At 49.7% G+C, this 13258-nt stretch overlaps 2 protein-coding genes across 10 annotated transcripts in view; one reads left to right on the top strand and one right to left on the bottom strand.

Annotated features, from left to right (window-relative positions):
* The window catches only part of Ncoa6 (nuclear receptor coactivator 6), a 75252-nt gene extending 72113 nt beyond the window's left edge, over window positions 1-3139 (top strand). For 4 of the 6 annotated variants that reach the window (XM_013010953.1, XM_013010952.1, XM_013010951.1 and 1 more), the window contains one exon: window positions 2544-3117. In XM_013010953.1, coding sequence (XP_012866407.1) covers window positions 2544-2587 — 44 coding nt within the window. In that variant the 3' untranslated portion in view covers window positions 2588-3117. Of the gene's footprint in view, window positions 1-2543 lie in introns of all 6 variants that reach the window. The other 2 variants (XM_013010950.1, XM_013010949.1) reach the window with 1 other exon arrangement.
* Window positions 3140-3731: 592 nt separating this feature from the next.
* Window positions 3732-12305, bottom strand: Tp53inp2 (tumor protein p53 inducible nuclear protein 2). Of its 4 annotated transcripts, none has more exons than XM_013011014.1 (4): window positions 12234-12305; window positions 8646-8820; window positions 7977-8265; window positions 3732-7562 (listed from the first exon to the last, which is right to left on the bottom strand). In XM_013011014.1, exons 2-4 carry the CDS (start codon window positions 8767-8769, stop codon window positions 7310-7312), a joined length of 666 nt encoding a protein of 221 aa, XP_012866468.1. In that variant the 5' UTR covers window positions 8770-8820; window positions 12234-12305; the 3' UTR covers window positions 3732-7309. The 4 variants fall into 4 exon arrangements, with proteins under 4 accessions (XP_012866468.1, XP_012866467.1, XP_012866470.1 ...); XM_013011013.1 differs by having other exon boundaries at window positions 12073-12281; XM_013011016.1 differs by having other exon boundaries at window positions 7977-8145; window positions 12073-12281.
* Window positions 12306-13258: the final 953 nt, after the last annotated feature.

Raw genomic sequence — 13258 nt, 5'->3', positions numbered from 1 at the left:
TGGTGGTACACACCTGTATCACTCAGGAGGTAGAAACAAGAGGATCATGAGTTTTTTGGGTTTTTTTTGCATCCAGTCGTGGGGCCTGAACTCTGTGCCTGGGCACTGTCCCTCAGCTCTTCAGCTCAAGGCTAGCGCTCTACCACTTGAGCCACAGCGCCACTTCCGGCTTTTTTCTGTTTGCTTATGTGGTGCTGAGGAATTGAACCCAGGGCCTCATGCATGCAAGGCGAGTGCTCTACCACTGAGCCACCTTCCCAGCCCAAGAGGATCATAAGTTGAAGGCTATTCAAGGCAAATTTAATAAGACTCTATCTCATAAAAAAGGAGCTGAAAGCTAAGCACTGGTGGCTCACGCCTGTAATCCTAGCTACTCAGGAGTCTGAGATCTCAGGATCTCGGTTGAAAGCCAGCCCAGGCAGAAAAGTCCATGAAACTTTTTTTTTTCATTTTTGGTCGGTCGTGGGGCCTGAACTCTTGGCCTGGGTGCTATCCCTCAGCTCTTCAGCTCAAGGCTAGCGCTCTACCACTTGAGCCACAGCACCCATTTCTGGCTTTTTCTGCTTATGTGGTGCTGAGGAGTCGAACCCAGGGCCTCATGCATGCAAGGTGAGCGCTCTACCACTGAGCCACCTTCCCAGCCCCGTGAAACTCTTATCTCCAGTAAACCACCAGAAAACCGGAAGTGGCACTGTAGCTCAAATAGTAGAGCACTAGATTTGAGCTGAAGAGCTGAAGGACAGCGCTCAGGCCCAGAGTTCAAGCCCCATGATCGACAAAAGAAAAAAAGGAGGGGGCACTGAGGGAGTAGCTCAGAAAATAGAGCACTTGCCTAGCATGCTTGGCCCTGAGTTCAATCCCTAATAATAAAACTTCTTTAAATGTCTAGCTTTATCCTAGCTACTAGAAGGCTAAGATCTGTAAAGCCAGTCCAGGCAGGAAAATCTGATTATCTTTTTTTCTTTTTTTTTGTCCATCGTGGGACTTGAACTCGGCCTGGACGCTGTCCCTGAGCTATTCAGCGCAAGGCTAGTGCTCTACCACTTGAGCCACAGTGCCACTTCCAGTTTTCTGGTGGTTAACAGCCTTTCCTGCCCAGGCTGGCTTTGAAACTCAATCCTCAGATCTCAGCCTCCTTAGTAGCTAGGATTACAGGCTGTGAGCCACTGGCACCCAGCTGTGATAATTTTATCTCCATTTAACCATCAAAAAAGCCAGAAGTAGAGCTGTGAGTTGAGTCATATAATAGAGTCCTGAGCACAAGTATGTAGGTCCTGAGTTCAAGCCCAAGGACTGGTACAAAAATAATAAAGCTGGGATAAGATTAAGTAGTTGGGTATGGTGGCACATATCCCTGGGGAGGCAGAGGCAGACACTTGAGTGTTTGAGGTCAGCATGAGCTACATAGCAAGACATGTGTCTCAAAATAGAAAGAAAATTACTAGTGTGCAAGGGAAATTAAAGGAAAAGTCATCCCATTCATATCCCTGTTACTGTGTATAAATCACTTAATTCCCATTTCTTCCATGTCACCGTGAGGCTCAGATAAGGCTGTTGCTTATTGTGAATGGCTTCCATTTTGTATATATCTTTTTTTTTTTTTTTTTGGTCATAGAGCTTGAACTCTGGGCCTGGGACTGTCCCTCAGCTCTTCAGCTCAAGGCTAGTGCTCTACCACTTGAGCCACAGTGCCACTTCTGGCTTTTTTTTTCCTACTTATGTGGTGCTGAGGAATCAAACCCAGGGCCTCACGCATGCAAGGCAAGCACTCTACCACCGAGCCATCTTTCCAGCCCCTGTATATACCTTTAGCCTTGAGAAACCTGACATAGTAGACACCTAGTAACCAGGGTTTTGTGGTCATGTTAGAGACCTTTGACTATAACGAGTTCCCTTCTACAAAACAATGTTTTGCTTCCAAAAATGAACCAATTTATTGGTTGAGACAATTTATTCACTGTGGTATCATTCATAGACTTCTCACCAATACCACTCCCAGCCTGTCCACACTTCATTGAAAGGAACTGAAGATTGTCAGATTAATTGTCCAATTTAAGGCAGGGGGTGGGAGGGTGCTACTGGGGAGCTTGGGGCTCATGCCTATAAACCTAGCTACCTAAGAGACTAAGAACTAGAGCATTGCAGTTCAAAGCCAGGCAGAAAAAGTCTTGAGATACTATCTCAAAATAACCAACAAAAAAGCAGGACTGGAGGCATAGCTCAGGTGGTAGAGCATCAGGCTAGCAAGAATGAGGCCACAAATTCAAACCTTAGTGCCACCACCTTACCCTGCCACTTGTTCTAGACAGATATGTCTTGTTTCCCAACACCTGTTCACCTGTATCACGTTCCCATAACTGTCAGGCTCTAATGCAAGACCATGCTCTTCCCATGTAAGTTATGAGGCAGAGCGTGTGACTCTCCACACCAAGTATCCCTTAAACTGACTCAGTCTAGTGGGGTCTCACTTTCATCAGCCCTGGCCTTTGTGGACTGTGCAGCAGATTGCCTCAGTTGAATGTGTCCTTCCTTTTTCCCCACAGACATAACCAGTGCGGTGCAATCCAAGCGAAGAAAATCCAAGTAAACAAGCCGGAGGGTGACTTGATACTTGTAAATGAGTGTGAATTTTACAAAGAGTAATTTTGAGCTGTGACTTTTTAAAATCTATTTCTGTACAGTTAGTCATTTTAATAATGTGACCCTTTTCCTAGTCCCTGCCACCTGTTTTTTAAAGTGCAATGGGGAAAAGCAGGGTTGTTTGGCCCTTTTGGTGTTACAAGATGAAATTCAAGGTTTCTAAAATGTTGCCATGTATTGAGAGGAGCTAATGCCATCATAAATGTTAATAGTTTTCACATTTCCTAAGCAGCCTAGAGTACAGGGTGAGCATTTTTAGATCTTCTAATGATGTCTTGTGCTGTGGGAAGTACTGTGTGTGAATAGCAGTAGCAGGGCAAAAACAATCTTGTCATTTGAAAATGTTGTAAATAATTTTATTATATAGTGTTTTGGATGTATTTGTTGTAGAAATGGACCAGTGAATAAAGAGAATCTAAGGGGTTTGTACAATGTGAAATACTGAATGTGTTAAATAAATGTCATTGTTATAGAACATACAGGTATATTATTGGTAAGGATTTACTGGGAGAGTAAGCTCTTCCTTTGGACCATAAATGAGTCAATACAAACCTGTGACTCCACACTGCATCTGAAAATCTAGAAAGTTGAGGACAATATATATAATTTTATCACTTTATACATCTTTTCTCTGTGCACCTGTTTCCCAACACAACTGTGTTTACATCCACCATTCAGAAGATAAACCCAGACTGACAAGGTTATTTGCACCAGCATCAAGAATTTAACCAGTTTAAGCCAGGAGTTGGTGGCTCATACTTAGGATCCAAGCTACTCAGGAGGCTGAAATCTTGAGATTTGTAGCTCATAGTTATCCCAGGCAGAAAGGTCTGTGAGATTATTTCCAATTAATCAGCAAAAAGATTAGAGGTATAGTTTAAGTGGTAGAGTGCCAGGATGAGCAAAACAGCAGAGTGAGCGTGTGAGACCCTGAGTTTTAGCCCAGTATCTTTAGTCTAATTCTGTAGCTAGATGGGCAGCTCCCAAATTAAAAGGGTCACTTTGCATTATATACTGCTATCCACAATAGCCTACTCTTATCTGTTGCAGGTCTGGGAGTGGCTTATGGACATGTCCAGGTTTTTTTTTTTTCTTTCCTGGTTAAATTCTTCAGTCAGTATAGTCTCTAAAACCAGATGCTTCTACCCTTCCCTACTTTCAGTCTTCTAAGAATTTCAGGACTTGGGGTTGTCCTGTATCAGCCTCAGCGCTAGCCTTCTGCCATTATTTCCTAGAGGTAGATTTGTACTTTCCTCTCCTCCAGTGGCTCCTTACCCTTGTGCCTGAGACCAAAAGAATGAGTCAATGATAGCAGCGCTTATTCCCATCTCTATTTCAGCTATCTTAATATATGTATAAATGTCCCCTAAAAATAGCGTTTATGAGTCAGGCCCCTTTGTCTGACTCTGTTCTCTGAGCTTATTTACCTTTGTCCCCTCCTGTGATATACACACCAGAATCAAAGCCAACATAAAAAAATACCCTATGCTTCGACTGCTTGAGATTGCACGGTGCTTCACATATTTTAGCTCCACTCAGGAAGAATGCATAATGTGCTTTAAATAGATTTTTATTTGTTTTTCTTTATATTAATTTTCTCTCCCATAGAGGAATAATTAGCATTGCAATCTAACAATCAGAATCCTGTTACACACATACACAGGCATGCCATATGACCAGGTCGAGGTGGTTGTGTCCTTGAATCTGTCGACACATCACAACATGGTCAACCAAAGTCTTCATTTCAGCCAGTCTCAACATAAAACACCCAACAGAGATGCACTCAACTTGCATTTGGAACTAGGTGGCAGGGTAGGGAGAAAAGTATTAGAAGCAGGCTATGGTTTGTCTGCATTCAGTCCCTTCACATAAAGCTATGAATCCTGGGAGGCATCCAAGAACCCTGGTGCGGTCCTTGTTGCACCTAAGACTTTATGGGTCATAGCAAGTTGATTGGAAGGTTTCAGGCAGGGGACTGGGCAGCAGGCATACTCCAAAACAGCACCAAACTGCATTCATACACACATGGTGCCTGCTGGGGCCAGACTGACAAAGGCTAGAAAGTGACATCCAGCTCAAGAGAACCACTTAGACTTATAGGGGAAAGCTGGAAGTCACCCTTTGATGTAACTGGGACTCACTCTAGAAACAGGTCCCTCTGACATCCTAAGTTTTGGCAAAGTGCTGGTAGTACTGACATTAATACAAACTGGTACAAACTTCTCTAGATCTCTGAAATCAGTCAAGACAGACTCTCTAACCCCCTCCTGTCTAAGGTTGCATAGGACTTTGTGAATTCTGGTTCCCTTGTGTATTCAAGTTCTGTGGTTTACGAAAAAATCCTGAAGCATGCTCAAGGTGAAAGGCACATACACAGTCAATACAGTATGACAAGGTCTGATGCTTCAGGAGTCAGACTAGCAGGAGACTGAGTAGTGTTGGTTCTTAAAAATCTCTACATAATTCAAATATTGCCACACTCCAATGCTACAGAATTTATAGGAAAGTACAAAAAAATGAGCTTTGCAACCAGCCAGGTGAAGAGATTGAAGAGTTCTAGAACTACAGGAGCCTCTAGAAATACAGGTAAGAGGCAAGACCTTCTGAAATGGGAGTCAAATGCCCCATCATTCAGATTCTTCTCCCACCAAGCAGGATCATGGGCACTGCTCAAGACTGACCCTAGGCTCTGGCTGGCAGTGAAAAGTAGGCAAGAAGGGCTGGAGGGAATTTCAGCTCTTATAAGTGCTGAAGACCCTAAGCTGGCTAGGAAGTGAGCTAAAGGTAGCTTGAAGAATAGAAGTACTATGTTGTAACTGAAGAACTTGAGGATAGAAAGAAGGTTGTCTGATTGAACCCTAGTAGCTAGTGTGGGGTCATTGATCTGCTTAGAGTATGATTTGGGCTTTTGCCCTGGAATAGAAGACCACAACAGGGCTTCTGTCCCTATCCTACCATCCATGGGGATACCTCCTTTCTCCTTTCCCCACATATCATATGAGGCCTAGGGATATAGAATCAGGGAGACAGCTGCTTTTTGCCCTTGGGAATGCAGTATTTTATCCAACCCCAAGTTGGGGTTGAAGACTCAAAACCTGGAATTAGGGTGAAGGGGAAGACCTATGTTAGTATATAATAGGAAATCTTTAAAGTTTCAAAGAAGAAAGAGCACACACTAGAAAAGGACAGCTAAAAAGAGAATGGGAAACAACTCCGGGCATTTCAAGAGGCTGTTGCTGGTGTCTAAGCCCAAAATTCAGTCCCAGCACAAAAGGAAAGCTGATTGCCCCTGTCCCATATGCCTCATCCAGGGATTCAGATCCTTTCTCTGGATACCTGGAGGGGAGGGGAAGAGGGCCATAGGGCACCTTTCCTTTTCCAACAAACTGGAAAAGGAAAATCCCTGTAGGAGAAAAAAGAAGAGGGCCCCTGAAGGCCCTGAGCCTAGACAGGGAAAATTTGGGAACTGAGAGAGGGGCTCTGGCCTCCTACCTAGGAGTGTTTATTAGCCAGTCATACTAATTAAATTAAGACCAGAGGCAAGAGCTTCACCCCACAGCTTGTCCTTCTGAGCATCATTCTTCTGCAGTTTTCCCTTGGGGTATAGGCCCTTTCTCTGACCAGAAGCCCTCGCCTGCATCTCCCTAAGCTAATTCTAGCACCTTAGGCATGTGAACAAATAAATGGCCAGGATAGCAGGCCCTTACCCAGCCTCTACTCCTGGAGTGACATAGAAAGGTGGGGTGGCAAGGTATTAAGCCCTTCAGACTCAGGACCTGAGGAGGGGTAAATTTCAGGAAAAGACTTGGGAGGTATGATCATAGGAAAGGGAAGTCTGGGCTGGCTCCAGGCTCTGGCCTGAGAGCAGGGCTTGTCCTCTCTGAACATACACGATGTCAGCTCCCCATGTGCCCTGCTCCCTTACAGCTTCTCAACGCATCTCCCATAGGCTGCTCTTTCCCCGGATTCCCCCCTCCACCTTCTCCCTCTAAGCTCACATTTCACTATCCTCTTCTACATACTTTACCTTTCTAGGCCTAAGCAGCTCTTGGAAGTCCAGCCCCTAGGACAGGGAGAAGGGGAAGACTAGAAGCAAAACCCTGAGCCTGACCCCTGACTAGCTGGCGCAGGCATGGCAGATTGGACTTGGTCAGGGTGAGGCTCAGAGTCCCCTCTCCATCCATTTCTGAGGGAATTGCTAGGAATGAATAGGGGAACAGGAGTAAATATAATGCCAAACACAGGAAAGGGTGAATCGTGTAAGGTAGGAGTTGAAGATGGGATATGGGGTATAAGTCAGATCAGAGCAAGAGGGCTCCCAGAAATTGGGAAGGGGGGAGGCAAAAGAGCAAAGGTAGGGAGAGACAGGGATGGGAGTCAGAAAAGCATAGAAGATCAGGAGTGAGGGTGAGGAGACAGGATTAGATGCTGAGTTTAGGAAGGATGAAGGGTTTGGGGGTGGGGGGTGGTCAGAGGTGGATCAGAGGATCCCAGAAGGGAAAAAAAGTCAAGGGAGTTAAGGAAGGAAGGGCCACCACCCCTCCGGACCCACGGAAGGAAGGAGGGGTGGTGTCCCAGCCCAGCCGTCTCTGGAGCAGCACACTGGCTGCTGCAGAGGGAACCAAGGGGACACAGAGACTGCGAGGGGTTCGTGGCGCGGTGAGGGCACTCAGTAGTTGAACTGGCGCTGGCACGGCTGGTAGATGAAGCTGCCCTGGTGCTTAGGCCGGCGAGGGCGGCTCTCCCGGGCGCGGTTCTGCCGTTGCACCACCTTGGCGCTCAGCGCGCGGCGCTCGGCCCGCTGCCGGGCCCGCTGCAGCCGCCGCGTCTGGCCTGCCTTCTCCAGCAGCACGGCTCGCGCCGGCAGAGGAGCCGCGGCGTGGTGCAGGGCCCGAGGTTCACGGCGGGCCGGCACCAACTCTCTGCAAGGATAGAGCGGGGGTGGGGGGAGCGGAGCTCTGTCGGGACCCATCTGGGGATGGGACACAGGCTCCTCCTACTCTCAATTTCCTGGTCAATGGAGCACCTGACATCCAACGATGGGTACAACCCTTGTCCCGAGTCAAACTGGAAATGCCTCCTCGGGTCTAGTCCCTAGGACAGGTAAACTGGACCAGGAAGTGGAAGCAGGGGCGGGGAGGGGGCGGGGCAAGGATTAGCTCCAACCCCCAATTTGTACAAGCCCCTGGGCAGCCCCAACCACTAAGCCCTCTGGCTTGAGTCTCAATGCCAGGCCTCAAGCCCCGCCCCTGTGGCGGGGCCACGCCCACACCTCGAAAGCCCCACCCACCGCCCCCATCCCGCCGCCCACACTCTCGCCTCCCCTTCCCACTCACCCATCACTGAGATCGCCATCCGGCAAGGCAGCCTCGGGGTGCGGGGAAGGAGGCCCAGGCTCCAGCACTATGGTGCTGCCGGTGACGTAAACAGACATGCTGGGGTGCTCGATGAGGAGGTCCTCCAGGGGGCTGCTCTGGAGGCGGGCGGGCCCGAGGCCGGGACCCTCTGCAGTAAAACAGGCGGGAGGGGTAACAAACCAGCTCTCGTCCATCAGGGATGGCGCGGGTGGGGGGCGGCCGGCGGGGACGGCGGCGGCCCCGGGGCTGGGGGGAGCCGCGTAGCTATCTACGGGGTGCAGGAAGGGGGAGCCATGCGGAAGAGGGGAAGCAGCGGGGGGTGAGGGGGAGACACACACATACCGGACACAGGGGAAGGGAGAGAAAGGGCATCGTTAGTCAGACCCGCAGTCCTTGCCCGTCGTCGTGCCCAGGATGCCCTGCGGGACCCCAGGGGTGGGCCCCAATGGTGTGCCGCCCGCAGACCGGAGTCCAGGCTTGCCAGGGAAGGTGACAGGTTCCCCCTCCTTCCAGGGTCATCTCAGTTTGCCCAGTTGACATGGAGAACTCCAACCCCAAAGTAGCAATCTTTCCCTCCCTTGCTGTGTGCCCTTAGGAGCACTTCACAGGCCCGGGAGTCGAAGTGCGGCCCGTGGTCTCAGCTCTCACCCGGCAGGTCAATGATGAGCCAACCGTCCACTTCATCCTCCTCCGACACGAAGGCGCCGGGGCAGTCCGAGTCTTCAGGAGGCGTGGGGGTGCTGAAGAAGAGGCTGGTGAGGCGCTGGAACATGGTCGAGGAGCGAAGCGGCCTCAAGGGGGCGCCCTACGGCAGTGTAAAATCCTGGGAATCAAAGCAAGGCATCAGAATGATTAAAGTCCACCCCCATGTACCCCCCCCCCCGCAGTGAAAAGAAGAGGGATGGGTGGGGAAGCTCTGGTGTCTTTCTGCATATAGATCCAGGGTTTTCTATAGGAACTTAGGAAGTTATTTACGTGTGTGTATGTTTCGTGTCAAATGACAGTGTTAATAATAAGTACCCTTCTCTGGGTTCTAATAAGAATTAAATGAGCTGGGAGCTCATGGCTCACACCTGTAATCCAAGCTACTCAGGAGGCTGAGATCTGAGGATCCCAGTTCAAAGCCAGCCTGGACAGAAACATCTGTGGAACTCTTATCTCTGATCAATCACACACAAAAAAAATGTCAGAAGTAGAGCCTAGCTGTGGCTCCAGTGGTAGAGCCTTGAGCAAAAGAAACTCAAGGACAGCTCCTAGACCCTGAGTTCAAAATCCCCAGGACTGGCACAAAAAAAAAAAATGAACCAAACACGAAGTGTTTGGAACAGTGTCTAAGTACACAATGGTCACTCAGTAAGCTAAAGTTATTCCAAGGTTCTGGAGGAACTTAGAAGGCCTGATATATGATCAGCTGTGTTACAGAAGGTCTCCAAAAGATGGAACATCCAAATTGGACCTTGAAAATACAAGTTCTCCAGGAAGGGCTTGAATTGCCCATACTGTGATTAACATCATCATAAAAATATAAATATCCATGTGAGGGTTGCAGATGAAGAAAACAGAGGAAGCCCAGGGAGTAAGGTAAAAGTCACATACACAGATTTGAACCTGTGTAGTCAGAGGCAGCATCCACAACCGCTGTGTACACTGTCTTTGCTGGATGTGTGTCTACATTAGGCATTTGGTGACTGGGGCCATAAAGGACTTTGGATTTCATCATGATTTCCTAAACAACAGTCTTTTACCCCAGAGACTAAAAACCACCACAGGAGCCTGTGTGGCTCGAAAAGTGCTGGTTAGCAGAAATCCCACAGAACTGCTAGGATCTCACAAGTGAGATTGGGCAATCTTCATATCTATTTGTCAGATAGGTATAAAGTCCCCACCTCCCTTTACCTCCTTTATTTTTTTCCAGGCTCCTGTTCAAGGACAGCATCCTGGCCAGGAGAAAAATGATCAGGTTGCCTGGCCCCAGTGAGACAAGAGGTCAGTGGGAGGTGAGGAGAGAGGAAAGGATCTCTCAGGTCCCAACAGCCCTAATGATAAGCATTGATGATTGGACCAGGACCCAAGCCATTAGCCAGTCCTTAACTGGGCTAAGATGAGGAATGAAGATGTCAAAGTGGTATCTGTAGATCTGCACCTATCTGATTTTGTGATCTGAGAGAACACAAGTTAATCCCCAAACACATAACTAGGCAGCAGTGGAGCAGGTCTAGTCTCAAGTCATTGAGAATCCAGTCCAGATTATATACAGGTAGGAAAGCCTCAACAGCAAATATCCAAGGATATAAAGATCTAGAGACCAGGGAAGTAAGACAAGATCCGTGATCCAACCACAGCCCCTTTGCTCAGCCCACCCCCATAAATGTCTGTGGTTCTTGGCACCAAGGTCCACTACATACCTCCCATACTACCCAGTAAGTGCAGAACCTGCTCTTAGCCTCTACAGTTAAGAGACCAACGGAAGAAAGGGAGGTTCAGAGTAGATACTCCCTCCCTGAGGTCAAACAGCCTCTTGGATTTTCTTTCCCAGCATGCCAGCTTCCTGGTTCTCAGATTCACAGCTCTGCTCCAGGAAGAACTATTCCCTTTAATAACTACAACATCTGTGTCCAAAACCACCCCTAGCCTAGTCCATTCTTTAGTAAACCCGAGCCTGGGCACAGGGTTCCAGGTACAGCTTCTATGCCCACCCATATGGAAGGTTAGCAGCTCCTCTCCACCCCCTTCTACCCCTTGTGAGCAGAGAAGAGGGGACAGCTCAACTTCTGTAATCACCAGCATTAAGGATGGTTGAGTCCCTTCCTAGATGACAGACTTGGAAGCTGGGGAGATAATGAGGATCCAATGGAACTCCACCTCACCCTCTACCCTTAACCAACATCAGCCCTCCAGAGGCGGGCAGTTAGTGACTCACTTTTCTCTGGTCAAAACAGCTGGGAGAACAACAATTCTATTGGGCTGTAAAGAATAGTTAGGGTAGAGGAAATCAGGGCCATGAATGAAACACAACCTCCAGAAACCTTCTGTTTCCCAGAAGGATCAGGGATTGAGGAGTGTAGGAGCCCTATTAAATGAGGATGGGTGCTGAGCCCAAAATAGAGTCCTTCAGTGGGAGAAGAATGTGTAACTTGTTACTTGAATTGAGCTCCTATCATATATTTGTCCCTGGCTATGCATTCATCAGTAAGCATGACTTCCAGTGAAGTACTAATGTTCTCTGGGCCTCAGTTTCCCTTTCCATGAAATGAAGTCTCTCTCTCTCTCTCTCTCTCTCTCCCCTCTCTCTCTATTCCTCTCTCCCTCTTCCCCCTCCTCCCTCCTCTCTCTCTCTCCCCCCTCTCTCTTTCTCTCTCTTTCTCACACACACACAAGCTCTAGAGATTGAACCTCAAGTTCCCTAGTACTGCCAAAAAAGAAAAACAGAAACGAAAAAAGATCTCCACGTTTGGAGGCTGAATGACATCAACTAAAGCACTGCACACAAGCACAAGTCCCGGATTAGGTTGTTATTATGTTAGTCCTTCTGGGGCGGAGCCTGAAGCTAGAGAGGGGATTCCACTACCATCTGGCGCTGTCCTAAGGACTTGGATCTCCAGGCTGTCTTCATCCCTGGGAGAACTCCCCCACCCCCCACCAACCTAGATCCAACTGTGCCGCGGACCCTCTCTCGGGTCGCATGCACGAAGTGGGAGGTCAGAGGCTTAACCCCAGCCCCAAGGTTACCGGGAAACCGCCGAGCGCCCTCTGGCCCCCGCTCGCCTTTTCTGCGTTCCTCACCCTTGGCCCAGCCCAACACAGCGCCCACCGGGTCACCGGAGGACAAGCAACCCAAGCCGCGGGGGGGTGGGGTGAGGAGGGGGAGGCGGTGCTGGCCTTCGTGACGTCTCAATGTCATATGCAAATACGGTGACGTCACGACCTACCGGCGTGCGGCAGCCAATCGCAAGCGGGGAAAGCAGCCCTAGCGGCCGCCGGCGAAGACAAACAAAGGCCAGAGAGCGGGCGAGGGGTGCAGGGCGTGTCCTGGGGCGCGGGGAGCCCCTCTGACCCCCCACTACTCAGGACTCACCTAGGGGCTGGAGCGCTACGGCGGGCGGGGATGCGTGAGGTAGTTGTGCGGCCAGGCGTCCCAGGCTGGCCGGCCGCTCACAGGCTGGGCCGCATCGTGGGGCCGCCGGGCGGGCGGGGGGCAGCGCGAAGCGCACGGAGGCTCGGAGCAGCTGCACTCACCCGCGGGGCTTTGAGTCTGTGCGGCCGGCTGTGGCGGGGCTCACGGCACAAATTGGAACGTTCAAACAGCTGATTGTGACGTCACAAAGGGGCCCGCCCGCCGCGCGTCACCTGCCGGCAGAGCGGCGGCCAATCACGGGCTGTGGATCCCCCCCCGGTCCCCGCCCCTTCACGGCTCGCGGCCGGCCGGCTCAAGCCCGTCCAGCCCCGGAGTCGCGATCTGAGCCTTGGGGAGGTGACTGGGGGAAGCCTGGCTTCGTTGTCCTCCGTCACCCGCAGACCTCTCAGTGAAGGCTACCCCAACTCCACCGACAGGATCCCCTCTTCCTGCACTGCATGTACTTGTACCAACGCCCTGACCTCTTCCGTTCCTTCCCATATCCTTTCGCCGGCTTGACCCTCGATGTGTATGCACCCTTCCTTTAATCTACACCTCGCCCTGCGCCTGCACGCTCCACCTGCCCTTCGGCCTACTCTCCCTCTTCCGTCGCATCCCCTTATCCCTACACAGTTTCTGTTCTCCCAAGACCCGGCCCCTGTTTTTTATTCCCCCCTCAGCAGACTGGAGAGAAGCTGGGGAGCGGGGGGGGGGGTTGGCCCCTTCCTAAGTTCCAGGGGAGCACCTGAAAATGTGGGAGAGTTCGATTGACAGGAAATGTAGGACTTGGAATTGCTTTGAACCGAGTAAACATTCACCTAGAGACAGCTCAGCTCTGGAATGTTTGCACACCTTATTAACTCCACGTAGTTACCGGAACTAGACAAGAGAGACCCGACAGGGATTACTAGAACTGATTTACACAGGAAAAACAGGTTTATGAAATCTCACCGTTGGTGTGTGAGTTCATACTCTCTGATGCATTAAAAAAATTATTTTATTGGACACCTACTGTTGCCACTACCAGACCACAAACCAACATTCAACACTTGTGTATCAAGCATTGTGCTATGGTTTTTGATCTTCATAACTCCCCAAAACTAGTATCCTTAATTAACCGTTGAGAAAACACTGGGAGACCCTAGTT

This window comes from Dipodomys ordii, unplaced genomic scaffold (genome assembly GCF_000151885.1).
Source record: "Dipodomys ordii isolate 6190 unplaced genomic scaffold, Dord_2.0 Scaffold13, whole genome shotgun sequence".
NCBI classification, from domain to species: Eukaryota; Metazoa; Chordata; class Mammalia; order Rodentia; family Heteromyidae; genus Dipodomys; species Dipodomys ordii.
The sequence above is the reverse complement of the archived record's forward strand: the minus strand, read 5'-3'. Positions and strand labels throughout refer to the sequence as shown.

Excerpts from the sequence above, each read along its gene's own strand:
- Tp53inp2 (XM_013011014.1), bottom strand. The coding sequence starts at position 8,769 with ATGTTCCAGCGCCTCACCAGCCTCTTCTTCAGCACCCCCACGCCTCCT. Across the intron at positions 8,266-8,645 it reads GCTCATCATTGACCTGCCGG|ATAGCTACGCGGCTCCCCCC; the intron begins GTGAGAGCTGAG and ends TGCACCCCGTAG. Across the intron at positions 7,563-7,976 it reads GATGGCGATCTCAGTGATGG|AGAGTTGGTGCCGGCCCGCC; the intron begins GTGAGTGGGAAG and ends CTATCCTTGCAG.